The following is a 12,464-nucleotide window of genomic DNA, read 5'->3' as shown; positions in this document are numbered from 1 at the left end:
ACAACTGGCGTGGTTCATTAAACTCGCCCAAAATCGCGTAAGCGGTTATCGCGCCAGTGTGCTGCCAGCTTAAGGGGGAAGTCTACTGTGAATTTTTCAAAAAATCGATTTTTTTTTATTAGCTTAAAAAATACTTTGAACCCTCTTAAATAAGGTACAATATGTGTTACAGCTGGCTAAATTTTTTTTCGTTGAAATTTCGACCTTTTCCCGAAGCGCTCCAAAGCGCGTACCTGCTATACTGAAACTTTAAACGCATTTTTCTCGAAACTAAGTTTTTGTATACGGTGTACACGATATCTCGAGTTCTGATAAATGCATCAGCTTAAAAATTTAATTATATATTCTCTGTAATAGTGTCTCTCGTCTGACATAGGATTTTTTTGATATCGTTATTTGTTAAATTGTTATAAACAATAGTAACATCAATTTTAGGCAAAAAAAAAGAAAAAAATTTCAAGAATTTTTTTTTCAACGCCAAAATTTTTTATCGACATAATCCTACGTCAGACGAGAGTCAATATTATGTATATGATAACAATATTTTGTTTTTTTGTTTTAGATCACCGAAACGTAAGATTTCATGTACACCGTTTAGGCACCTAAGAAAAGCGGACCTGCGCTTGCAGAAGTGCCACAGCGGCCATTTTGAATATTTTGACTTAAAATTTTTTTTCAAAAACTTAAATATATAATAAAGATAAGAGTTTAAATAGATTTTATGTACGAGCAATATTTTGTTAGAAATAAAATCCGGAAAATAAGCCTGTTTTTTCCCTTGTCACAGTAGACTTCCCCCTTAAGTTGCGTGGCCTTTGTTCTGCTTTGAAATCTTTATAATTTTTGCGTAGAACCAGTCAATACATTTATTTTTTAAAGATAATCCCTTCCAAATGTTGGCCCCAACTGCGCCGTAATTTGGCCATCCGTAAACACCAATTCTGAATCACTCGCTGGAGGACTTCGGTCGGTATCTCGTGAATAACTTTAGTAATACTGGCTTCTAGTGCCTCAATCGAAGTTGGCTTATCTGCAAATCATTTAGACTTTACATACCCCCAAAAATAAAAGTCTAAAGGTCTCGAATGGCTTCGGGTTTCTCTTCAGTCCGAATATGGCGATTTTGCTTCGCTAAATAAAATTCGGGTCACAAAATGCGGATCGTCGGCAAGTTTTTCCAGAGCCCAACGACTGAAATGATGACATTTTGGCAGATCGGCCGGCTTCAAATCTTGGACTAGCTGTATTTTATACGTTTTCCAATCGCCCAAGTAGTGCCATAAGATAGGCCGAGTTATTGAGATCAGCACCGAATCGATTCTTCGGGGCTTCGGCAAAACTCTTATTTACAGCCGCAATATTCTCTTCACTTATGGTCGCGCTTGGTCTAATCGGTCGAGTATCATCCACCATCTACCATAAACCGAAATACTGTTTGTTACTTTCCTTTATCTTTAACTGCAGAATCGAAATTGAAGCCGTGTGCCTGATTTTCCGGGGCATTTTATGGGGGCGGTCCTAAATTCTGCATTACATTAATCTTTTGGGTAGAAATGCTGGGGAAATGCCAAAGAAATTCTAAATAGTCTAAATTCCTAGAATTTTGTAATAAAGAATTTTATCAAGCGGATTTTTGAATAACGAATGTTGTTCCATAAAAATTTTGTACCCAATCCGAATTTCGTATGAGAAAAGATGTGGCCAGTTTTCCACCCTGACAACTTAATAAAAGTATCAAATTTCGTTTTGAATAACTTTTTTATAAATAGAATATTGGGAATGGGAATAAGTTTCCGTCCTTTTTTAGCCCAGTTACGAAGTATTTAAACAATTAAATAATACCTGATATTATGTGAAGTGTGTGCCATTGGAAGCTAAAACTTTACTCTATCTTTCAGGTAGCATACGGATTCCTCTGACGAAAAATTCGAGTTCTTTTGACTTGATCTATTCATTGAACCAGTTTGTGACGCTCTCGTAAAAAGCGAACCGCTCTCTAATAAGGCTTCTCTTTCAATTGATAAGGCACCCAGTGACCTACTTTCTGGACCATTCCCATCGCGTGCAAACGTTTACCGACGGTTGATCTGTCAACATCCAACTCTTTAGACATATCACCAAGGGTTCGACATGCGTCTTCAATCCCATCACGTCGAAATTGCCACCTTGGAAGCGTCGAAACCACTCTTTTCAAGTTGTGTTTGATGGGGCGTGATTACGGTAAATGTTGATCAATATTTGACAAACCTGTGCTGCTTTATGGCCGTGAAACGTGTTTGGTTTCTAAAGAATCATCGAACAGACGGCAGACCATTCTAAACATTCGCACAATTTTGCGGATATGGTGGCCAGAGTAGCAAGCAAAAAATCGGCCAATGTGAAAATTAGAGAAAGAAAGTGCTGATGGCTGGGGTATACCCTTCAAAAGCCAGATTATTCTCTTAGCGGGATGGCGCTAGAATGGAATGCGCAAAGCTCACGCGGACGAGGACGACCTAAAGGATCTTTGCGCAGATCTATACACTCTGGGCTTCTAGCAGTTGGTAGTTCTTTATACCGGAATCAGCTAAAGGCAAGGCGTGTTCATTAAAGGTGGTGGCACTAGACCAACAACAATGCTTTGTACGTTTGATTGTCAAAGCAAACTATTGGCAAAGTAGTAAACAAGGAATGGATTCGCCTTGTTTCATTCTGGGCGGATAGCCACATGGACACGGCGACAGAAAAAAAAAAACAAATCAGCAGATTTACCGATAACACCCAAGAATGATAGACTACACGATTGCGCCTTTCGAATTCGCCGTGTCATAAGAGCCCATGAATAAATAAGCCAAAGGAAGGGGAATTACTTGTTTGTGAAGAAGAAGAATATGCGAAAGCAATGGAAACAACCAAAAACAAGAAATTATACGCACACCCACATACTTTCTAACCCCGGCGTCTTCCGCATAAAAACGCAAACAAACTGCATTCGGAGGCTTTATATTAATTTGTGCTTCCACAATTTAACACAGGGCACTTCTTTTTTGATTAGTTTTATTAGTTAAATCTCACAAATCGCAATACTTTCAAGCCATTCACTGAATTTTCACAAACATGTAATTTTTTCTACTTTCGTTTGTTTTGTATTGCGAAGGAAGCTGACGTCAGACTTGTCGAAATCGCGAAAAATAAAGTAAATGTTTTTAAATGGCGCCACCTTAGATACTCAATTCGCCTTGGATACCACCTTTAATAGATTCGCCTTGGCTAAAGGCAATAGCGAGAAATCGTTAGCAATGGAAATCTCTTAACGAACACTACGCTCCCAGTGTTTAAATACAAGTTTAACTCTTTCCAATAAAAAACCAAAATATAATTGAAAAATATTAGTGCATCCTTTATTTATAAAAGATTTATAACCCCATATTATTATTATGTATTAGTATTTTTCTAGAGGAAGTACAACATAAATGTTCGCGATTGATAAAAATTGAAATAGAAATAAAATTTTGTCAGATAAAAAGGGGTGTTTCGAGGATACAATCAAATTGGTTTAAAACATTACAGGATTTTTTGCGTTTGGCACGAAAGGCGAGCCCCAGCGTCTTCCCCAAAAAGGTAATATACTACCTTTTTTAGCCAGTCCTGCTATTACTGGATTGACTGGTAGTGTTGGGTTTCCTTTTGGTGCTTGATTTGCAGATTTGTCCTTTTTCACTTCTTCTGATGACTCCTGACTTTGTCGCCGATGTCCACGACGTCGATTTGAATTTCTTTGATGGTGCTGATTACTAGCTGCTCTATCCTTATCTTGTGTCCTATTTCTACGATCTCCTCGCTTACCAGGATGTTGTCCAGCTGCAGTTCGTGCTCCATTCTTTGATTGCGTTGCGTTGAGAGGCGCCGCAGCTGGCGCTGCATTTGTTCCATTCGTTGATTGCTGTCCATTCTCAACTCCTGTTCCATTCACTGATTGCGCTCCGTTGATAGGCGCAGCTGGTGCTCCATTTGTTCCATTCGCTGATTGCGTTCCGTTGATAGGCGCAGCTGGTGCTCCATTTGTTCCATTCAATGATTGCGTTGCGTTGAGAGGCGTGGCAGCTGGCGCTGCGTTTGTTCCATTCGTTGATTGCTGTCCATTCTCAACTCCTGTTCCATTCACTGATTGCGCTCCGTTGATAGGCGCAGCTGGTGCTCCATTTGTTCCATTCGCTGATTGCGTTCCGTTGATAGGCGCAGCTGGTGCTCCATTTGTTCCATTCAATGATTGCGTTGCGTTGAGAGGCGTGGCAGCTGGCGCTGCGTTTGTTCCATTCGTTGATTGCTGTCCATTCTCAACTCCTGTTCCATTCACTGATTGCGCTCCGTTGATAGGCGCAGCTGGTGCTCCATTTGTTCCATTCAATGATTGCGTTGCGTTGAGAGGCGTGGCAGCTGGCGCTGCGTTTGTTCCATTCGTTGATTGCTGTCCATTCTCAACTCCTGTTCCATTCACTGATTGCGCTCCGTTGATAGGCGCAGCTGGTGCTCCATTTGTTCCATTCAATGATTGCGTTGCGTTGAGAGGCTGTTCTGGAACCGCAGCTGGTACTTGATTCGCAGGTTGCTCAGCGTCCTTAGCAGCGGACCAATTCTGGTCTTCAACTGCATTGGTCGTCGCAACGATTCCTATCAAAAAAATAATTAAATACTTCATTGCTTTTCACTTTATAGAATCTAGTTGATCAGATGCAGAAAGTGAACTGTGCAATTTGTAAAACACGACCTTGGTTTTATACCAAAACTCAAAGCTCCATCAAATGCATTGCATGACTCATATGTATCTGAAAATGTACACACATACAGTGTGGTGCAACTTTTCAAGACCTCTTTTTAAATAAATACAGTATTGCATTTCCATATTTTATGTTTTGCATTTTTTGGCAAATCAATTCCCGCCACAGCACGACTTTCAGAGCTGTCTGTGTCATGCGAAGCTTTTGGAGCGGAGTTTTCTTTCCCAGATTTCGTTGCAAATCTATTCTAGATTTTAGTGCATGAAGCAGGTCTACTCTTTCACAATATGCAAAATCTATAAATTGCGGTTATCCTAATCATAAATTCAGTCCTAATGCTTGAACAATCTTTTCCAACATCAGTCTGATTGAAAGTTCCTTTGATATTACACGGCTTGGAGACGTCTTTCTCAATTCTCACATAGTTGGCAATATTTTTCAAGGCTTGTTTACTCATATAAAATCGGATACGAGGTTATCAAACTAAACTAACGCGGCTAAAGGCAATTCCTATTCGTGTCGCTTTTGGAGTCTCTTTTTATTATCTGCTTTACGTAAGTTTTACTTACTTTACAAACTAAAACCAAAATTCTTAAATTTTCTCTGGATTGTGTTCAAAAATGCAGCCACTTTAATGAATTTCCGAACCTAAATTTAGCATGAATTTCACAAGCGTTTCAGTACATTTTCTAGTGCTGGGATTTTTCAAACAAGTTTTTATAAAGAAGAACTGCAAATGCATAAAAACTTTACTTGATTTAATATTTTTAGCTGAGCTGTCGTAGTCTTGAATATTCGCATAAAACTGTGTGTACTCAGCCATTCTAAATATTTGCGTCTGCCCGCTTTTTGGTTCGAAAAACGATTTTTTTATTATATTTACACAGATTGAATGGAAATTTTAAATATTTACAATAAGCCGTTAGTATTTGCCCTACGTAGAGATGTGTGTCTCAGTGTATGAACAACTGGAGTTCAGATGTGTGAACAATAATTATTGTTAAACAAAAAGTACATTTTAAAACACGAATATTTACATTTTTTTTTTCGCTGATAAGCCATTGTTTTCTTAATGATTACAAGGCCATCGGTTTTCAAAAATTATTTTAAGCACTTTTTACGTATCAATTGACTCTGATCTCTCAATCATTTGTCCGCTCTTAACTTGAATCATTTTACTTTTGCTCGATATGACCACCTTCTGCCTTGAGATGGTCCAGAAACGAATTGCAAGCTGCCCAAATGTGACTTGCAGGTATTTCGGCCACTCGCGGACAATGGCTTTTTCAGCGCCTCGAGACTGGTAAATCTTTTACTCTACAAACTGGCCCAAAGAGAATAATCCATCGGATTCGCGTCTGGTGAATTTCGGAAAGTTGTTTTTTAGCCGTTCTTGGTTCACTCGAATTTTGTGAGACGGTGCCGAGTGCTGTTGAAACTTCCCTGGTCTGCCACCGAAATGTTTGTCTGTCCGCGGCTTCAAGTACCTTTCAGAATACTTTCCCGACAATATTTCGCATTTACCTTGAAGCCAGGCTCGATGAAAATGATTGGAGAGCGCTCATCTGCGGTTACAACGGGCCAAACCATTACCTGTGGCGGGTGCTGCTTCCTGGTGGCCAATCGATGACTCAATTTTTGGTATGAATGGTCGGTCAAATAAACCCTATCGTTTTGGGAGATTACGAACTGCTCAATTTGAAAAATTTTCTAGTCAGAAAACTCAATGTTCGGAAATTGACCGCTTTCGGCCAAGTGAAGCCACTCCCTTCGCTTTCTCAAGACTTGTTGCTGCTTTGGTGTGAGATCATGCGCCTTTTGGATCTTGTAAGGCTTGACTTTGAGATTATTTTTCAGTACGCGGCGGATGCTATGGCCAGATATTTTCAGTTCTTTCACCATTTTATTGGCTCTTCGTCGGGGATTTCGCTCAAGTCGCTTCTTCACTTTTTGAACCATTTCACGGGACGTTGCAGTCATTCGATGACCACCTCCATGACGTTTCGCGATGCTACCAGTATCATTGTAACGAGTAATGGTGCGATAAACAAAAATTTTATTTACTTTAAAGCGCTCGAGCTCACGAACAATCGCTGGTTATGATTTTCCAGCCAAATATAGTGCAATCCCTCTTTTACTTGTACGTTTGAAATCCATAACTGATTTTCTTTTTTCGTTTTTACTCTCGGCAAAATGCTTCCCGAAATATTATCGGGAAAGTATTTTGGAGGTTGCTTTGAAGACCATAGACGTTTCCACGAAAGCCATTGTCCGCGAGTGGGCCAAAATACCTGCAAGTCACATTTGGGCAGCTTGCAATTCTTTTCTGGGCCGTCTCAAGGCAGAAGGTGGTCATATCGGGCAAAAGTAAATAGATTCTTAATTTTGTATTATTTTCACACATTTTTTACTTTGAATTGTATAAAAATAATTTTCCAAACTAAATTTATGGCCTTTTTAAGTGGTTACACTTCGAGTGCCGGACCATGTACAAATTGCTACATACCTTTTGTTATTTTGTTACTTAAACTTCTTTTTATTCAAAAAGCAAGTTATTTGACACATTCTTTAGAATACGTCAAAAACCATAGATAATTTTGGCCGTTCAGATCATTCAAATGCCCGTATGGGCGGCGGCTGCGCTCCATATTCGCTTTATGATACATAAATACTTAAATTTAAATTTCACATTTTGTAAAAAAAAAAACAGTATGCTTTTTTTGCATTACTATTTATTTCACACTGGCAAGAGACTTTTTCATTCGAAACTTTACAAAGACTATCTCTAGAAGCCAGGGTACCGCACAAAGTGCCATAAAAAAGTTTAGGCAGTGAAATGTCAGTATGTAATCCCGTGTACGGTCGCGCAAATATCCAACCAGCGGCCCAATGACAAACATTATATTGCCCTGCAGAAACATGAACAAACCATAGCCAGTGGCGAACCTGCAAATACATATACATATACATATGTCCATAAATATTACAAATCAGCGAAACTTATTCCATCTACACTTCTTCATCACTTCGCCAGTCTCACCTCTCCTTTGGCAAATATTCAGCAAAGACGAGTGGCAATGGCACATGAATCCAGGTGCGCAAGAAACCCATCACAGCTGTGGTGCAAGCCATGTCACTAAAGTTGAAAACGTTCAGAAAAGCTAAAATAAAAATAAAAAAAAAACTCAAAACAAAAACAAAAACAAAAGCATCATTATAACACATTCAATTGCCAAACACAAATAACTACGTATGCGCTCTCACCCACTTTGCCCCGTTATAGTGCCATATATCACATTTGCTTATCTGCGCTTTTGTAAATATTGAAATATATTGCGATAAAAGTTCGCATCTCTTAAATAAAGAGTTCAGCGCACCATAGTTTTAGTTGTGTTTCGTGTAACAACTAAATATAAATAAGGGAAGCGTCATTCTCTGCCAAGTTTCACATACGAGTACGACGAGTGTGATTGTATGAGTATGATGCTGATAAGCGCTGTGTCATTGTAAATCAATGCATTAATCTCAGAGAGATACAAACATACCTGCTTATATTTGTTGCTTTCTCAATACATCAACAAAGTTTCGTGAGTACGTCAATTATAAAAACAACGTTAAAAACTATGTGCAATCGAGTGTGGTATGTTAAGTGGGTTAAGGCTGAATGTAGGGGGTTTTCCGTTATCCAGCGTGAGTTGAATATCTGATTAGTATAGTTGGTGTGTGCGTAATCGTCGTTTGTTCCTCAACATTAGTAAATGTCACTTTAGTTGAGTGAATTAAAGGACCTGAGTGTCTATTTTTATTTCGAGCTGAATTTCATCACTTCATCACTGGCCTTTATTTATCGAAACAGTTCTTTGTTTTCTCATCCCTATAATCTCAAACTTTTGTACTCGTCCCTAGTTTGGTCCAGGCTAGAATATGCTATATTTCTTTGGAGGTAATTTCATTTAGTCTGTTTAGATAGCTTTTGTGCGCTTTCCTTTGCGTTCGATATAATTCGTTGATCCCATTACGACCTATCGCTTTCGCTGCTTATTAATAAATCGCATGTCCTTAGAGTCTATTCGTATGCTGTCTTCGACGTGTTTTGTCTTTGTCTATTTGTGCGGGCTCAAAATCTATTGAATCTGTATTTGCTTAATAAAATTCATTTTAAAGCTTATTTGCATATTCCTGTATAGACCAAAAAGTAAAATCGCCTAATTTTGGGATCTGAAAATCCGAGAATGATTGTTGAAAAGCCTTTACCTTTTGCAATGAATCTGGAGAGGTAATGGTGGCTTGAATATTGGAACAAATTGATTGTTAAACGCGCTGTATCGCAAGATGCGTTGTTTTGTCGGAACCAAACGTCGTCGATGTTTGGCTGATTAACTTTTAGAAACAAATTCAGTCAGCATGGCTCGATATCGCTTGTCATCAACCGTAATGGCAGGTCCTTTCTCATTTCGAAAGACCGAATCGATGATGCCGCTAGTCCTATTGTAATTTTTTTTTTTCAAATTTAATTACCACAATTTGGAAGCGTCACCGAATAAAAATGTCAAAACATGTTTGTCATTCTCAGCTGTCAAACCATAGTTGTCGAGATCGATAGTTCTCAAGCAGCTAAAAAAAAACACCCAGTACATATATCAAGCGATTCAACACAATTGGATTATTTTTTTGTGGGGCTGTATTAAAGATACTGAAGAAACCCCATAAGGACTAAGTCAACACACACCACCTATTCGTCGACTACACGGTAGCCTTAAATACCCCGATTCGCGACCAACTATATCGCATAATGTCTGAGTTCGGTATCCCTTCTAAGCGCATAAAGCTCTGCCAAGATAGGAAAGGACCTCTCCGAACCTTTTGATACCGTTCGAGGTTTCATCCAAGGTGATCCATTGTCATGCAATATCTTCATCTTTGCTATGGAGAGTGTGATTTGCAGGGCGGGTGTAAAACGAAACGGAACTTTTTTCTATAAAAGTATCCAGCTTCTTGCGTATGCTGATGACATCGTCATCATCGGTCATACTAAGCAGGATGTCGCTACCGCTTTTACGGCTATTGAAAAGAAGTCCGCACGATTGGGTCTGACGGTAAACGAGCGCAAAACCAAGTATATGCTGGTATCGTGCAGGGAGTCGCGACGTTTTGAACCACAGATCGAAGTTAACAACTATAAATTCGGTGTGGTCTAGGACTTCTATTATCTTGTTTCCGCTATTACCAGCAACAACGATGTTAGCCTTGAAATTAAGAAAAGGATAACTCTTGCCAACAGGTGCTGCTTTAGGCCAAGTGCGCCCTACAAGACGCTCATCATCCCGGTGCTTCTCTATGACGCTGAAGCCTGGACAGTCAAACAATCAGATGGACCCGCTGCTCTGGGAGTTTTCGAGAGAAAAGTGCTTCGTAAGGCTTTTGGCCGTGCACGCATAGATGTGGGCTACCTCATTGAAATGAACCACGAGCCGTAGAAACTTTTTAGAGATATTGACATAGTCATACAAGTCACCCTGCAGCAACTAGGATGGTTTTGTCATTTCGTCCGCATGGAAAAACTGCTTCAGTGAAGAAGGTGTTGGGAACGGTAATTGGCGATCGACGACGAAGAGGACGTCTTCGTGTTCGGTGGAAGGACCAAATTGAAAATAACCTGCTGTGCGGAAAACAGTGATATCTGACGAGACGAGACGTTATTCGGCAGGCTGTAACTCGGTAACGGGCTGTTACGACCAATTAAGGAAGTAAGTAAGTATATTAAAGCTAAAGGCTGCCTTAAAACTCATAGTCCGTGACGTGATTAACGAAATAGGCCCATAATTTAGCCGTCATCTGTTCGATCAACATTTTTCATTTATAATTGTCACTCTAAATATTTGAATAACCGCCATCTGAGCTCTTTGTTCGATTTTGTTTCGAAAAGAAAAGTTCTTGTCGGAAAACCCTTTACTTACCAAAGCGGGCAATCACTGTAAAGAAGGAACCGGCCAGGTAGATATGACGCGAAGGCATTTGAATGAAAACAGCAGAAAATGCCAGAACTATGCGCGAAATCAAGTCTGCTGCAGCGCCAATGGCTATAATACTTGCGGTATCTGGCTGAAAATATAAAAATAAATATTTTTTTCATTTACAATCGAGGAAAAGAAGGTGCCCAAAGATGGACTAATCGAAATCACCTTTGTGAAGCCCAACTCAAACAAATAAAGTGGCTGTAATGTGAAGAATGCAATATCCGAATAGAGCGCAAAAGAAATACCCAGCACAATGTTAACATAAATTGGCTGCTTCAACAAAGTTAGGTCCAAGAAGTCAACTAGAACTTGACAATAACTACGTCCCCGCTGACTTTCGGCTGCTTCTGTTTCTGTGTTGATCACCAGCGTTGAGTGCACGCGCGTCATTTCCGGCGAAGCATCGCGCACGACCACCGGTCCAGTCCAATTGCCCAGACTTGTGATGCTTGACGAGCGACTTGAGTGCATTTTCAAATCTTCGCTTGAGTGGCTTTGTGAACCTTCTCTGCTGTACTTGCATACAAGAGGCGATAAATGATTGAGCTCTGCTGCTTCCAAAGCGCTTCCACAGGCAAATTTAACTATTGTCTCGTTATTATTTATTGCTGTTACAGTAGTTGCTTGCGCATTTGCAGCCTCTATTCCCTTTTCGCTTGGTGGTATTGCACTCATTTGCTGATCCCCTGGGACGTGTGAGTTGCGCATATGCCACTCCACCGGCTGCATCAGCAACATGCCCAGAATTGCGTGCGAATTGATAGCAGCCAGCACCAGTAGACAACCACGAAATCCATATAGGTCCATTAGCTTTTGCATGCCTACCGGATAGAACATGGTGCCCAAGCCGATGAGCGACTGCGCAAAACTCATCCACATAACCCGCTTCTTGACGAAATAATTATTGAAAGTCGTATATGAGGTGGGCACAATCAGGCCGAAACCAATGCCTTGAATGACGCTGAAAGCGAACAACAGATCCAGTGTGGAGCGTGTGAATACCTGCAGCAACGAACCGAAAAAGTACAAGAAGCCTCCCAGCAAACCTACGGCGCGTAGTCCGACGCGCCTAAATAGCGAGCCAGAGAAAAGTCCAGCAAAACTGAACGCACAAAAGAAGGCGCTGGTTATAAAGGCCACAGCGCTTGTTTCGGCTCCAATACTTTTTAGGAAGTCACCAAATATCAAACCAAATGAAGGCAGTGCCGCCAAGCCACTGATCTGTGGAAGGTTATTGCCGCCAGTTGAGTGAATGTTTAAAAATTCTGTAATAGAAGAATAACTCACAAATGGCAGCGCCATGCCAATGCACACTAAAACGCCCCAGCCTCCATCCGGTGCTTTCTGTTGAATCTGTGCCTTTTGTGTCATTTTGAAACCTTTCACTTAAACTTCTAAGATTTGACTGATTTCCAGTGGTATTCTCAGCATCACGTCTTCAGCATCGTTCAGCTTATTTTAATCAGAAGAACAGCAGTTAGTCAAGTGATAAGATAGCAAATGTTGCTCGTCAAATGCGTGGCGGAAAGAGGTTTTCCGCTTTTTATGATTTAAATGCACCTGTCCGTTAGTTTGGTTAATGCAGAAGCCGCTTTTTTAATTTAATTACCCAGGATTATAATGAACCTGTAAGTTATACGGCGGCTACTTCACCCGTTGGCAAACAAAATTGTAAATCAAGTGCCGGTAA

At 40.2% G+C, this 12,464-nt stretch overlaps 2 protein-coding genes across 2 annotated transcripts; both read right to left on the bottom strand.

Annotated features, from left to right (window-relative positions):
* Positions 1–3,535: 3,535 nt before the first annotated feature.
* Positions 3,536–4,678, bottom strand: LOC128854914 (uncharacterized). The gene has a single exon (XM_054089417.1). The coding sequence runs from the start codon at positions 4,676–4,678 to the stop codon at positions 3,536–3,538; it is 1,143 nt and encodes a 380-aa protein (XP_053945392.1).
* Positions 4,679–7,454: 2,776 nt separating this feature from the next.
* LOC128856851 (monocarboxylate transporter 9) lies at positions 7,455–12,245 on the bottom strand. Its single transcript, XM_054092262.1, has 5 exons — positions 12,062–12,245; positions 10,940–11,995; positions 10,715–10,859; positions 7,798–7,918; positions 7,455–7,703 (listed from the first exon to the last, which is right to left on the bottom strand). Exons 1-5 carry the CDS (start codon positions 12,143–12,145, stop codon positions 7,490–7,492), a joined length of 1,620 nt encoding a protein of 539 aa, XP_053948237.1. The 5' UTR covers positions 12,146–12,245; the 3' UTR covers positions 7,455–7,489.
* Positions 12,246–12,464: the final 219 nt, after the last annotated feature.

Source organism: Anastrepha ludens, chromosome 2, assembly GCF_028408465.1.
Source record: "Anastrepha ludens isolate Willacy chromosome 2, idAnaLude1.1, whole genome shotgun sequence".
Classification (NCBI taxonomy): Eukaryota; Metazoa; Arthropoda; class Insecta; order Diptera; family Tephritidae; genus Anastrepha; species Anastrepha ludens.
Note: the sequence above shows the minus strand (reverse complement) of the source record. Positions and strands in the feature narration are given on the sequence as shown.

Excerpts from the sequence above, each read along its gene's own strand:
- LOC128854914 (XM_054089417.1), bottom strand. The coding sequence starts at position 4,678 with ATGAAGTATTTAATTATTTTTTTGATAGGAATCGTTGCGACGACCAAT.
- LOC128856851 (XM_054092262.1), bottom strand. The coding sequence starts at position 12,145 with ATGACACAAAAGGCACAGATTCAACAGAAAGCACCGGATGGAGGCTGG. Across the intron at positions 11,996-12,061 it reads TTGGCATGGCGCTGCCATTT|ATCAGTGGCTTGGCGGCACT; the intron begins GTGAGTTATTCT and ends AACCTTCCACAG. Across the intron at positions 10,860-10,939 it reads TTGAGTTGGGCTTCACAAAG|CCAGATACCGCAAGTATTAT; the intron begins GTGATTTCGATT and ends TTATATTTTCAG.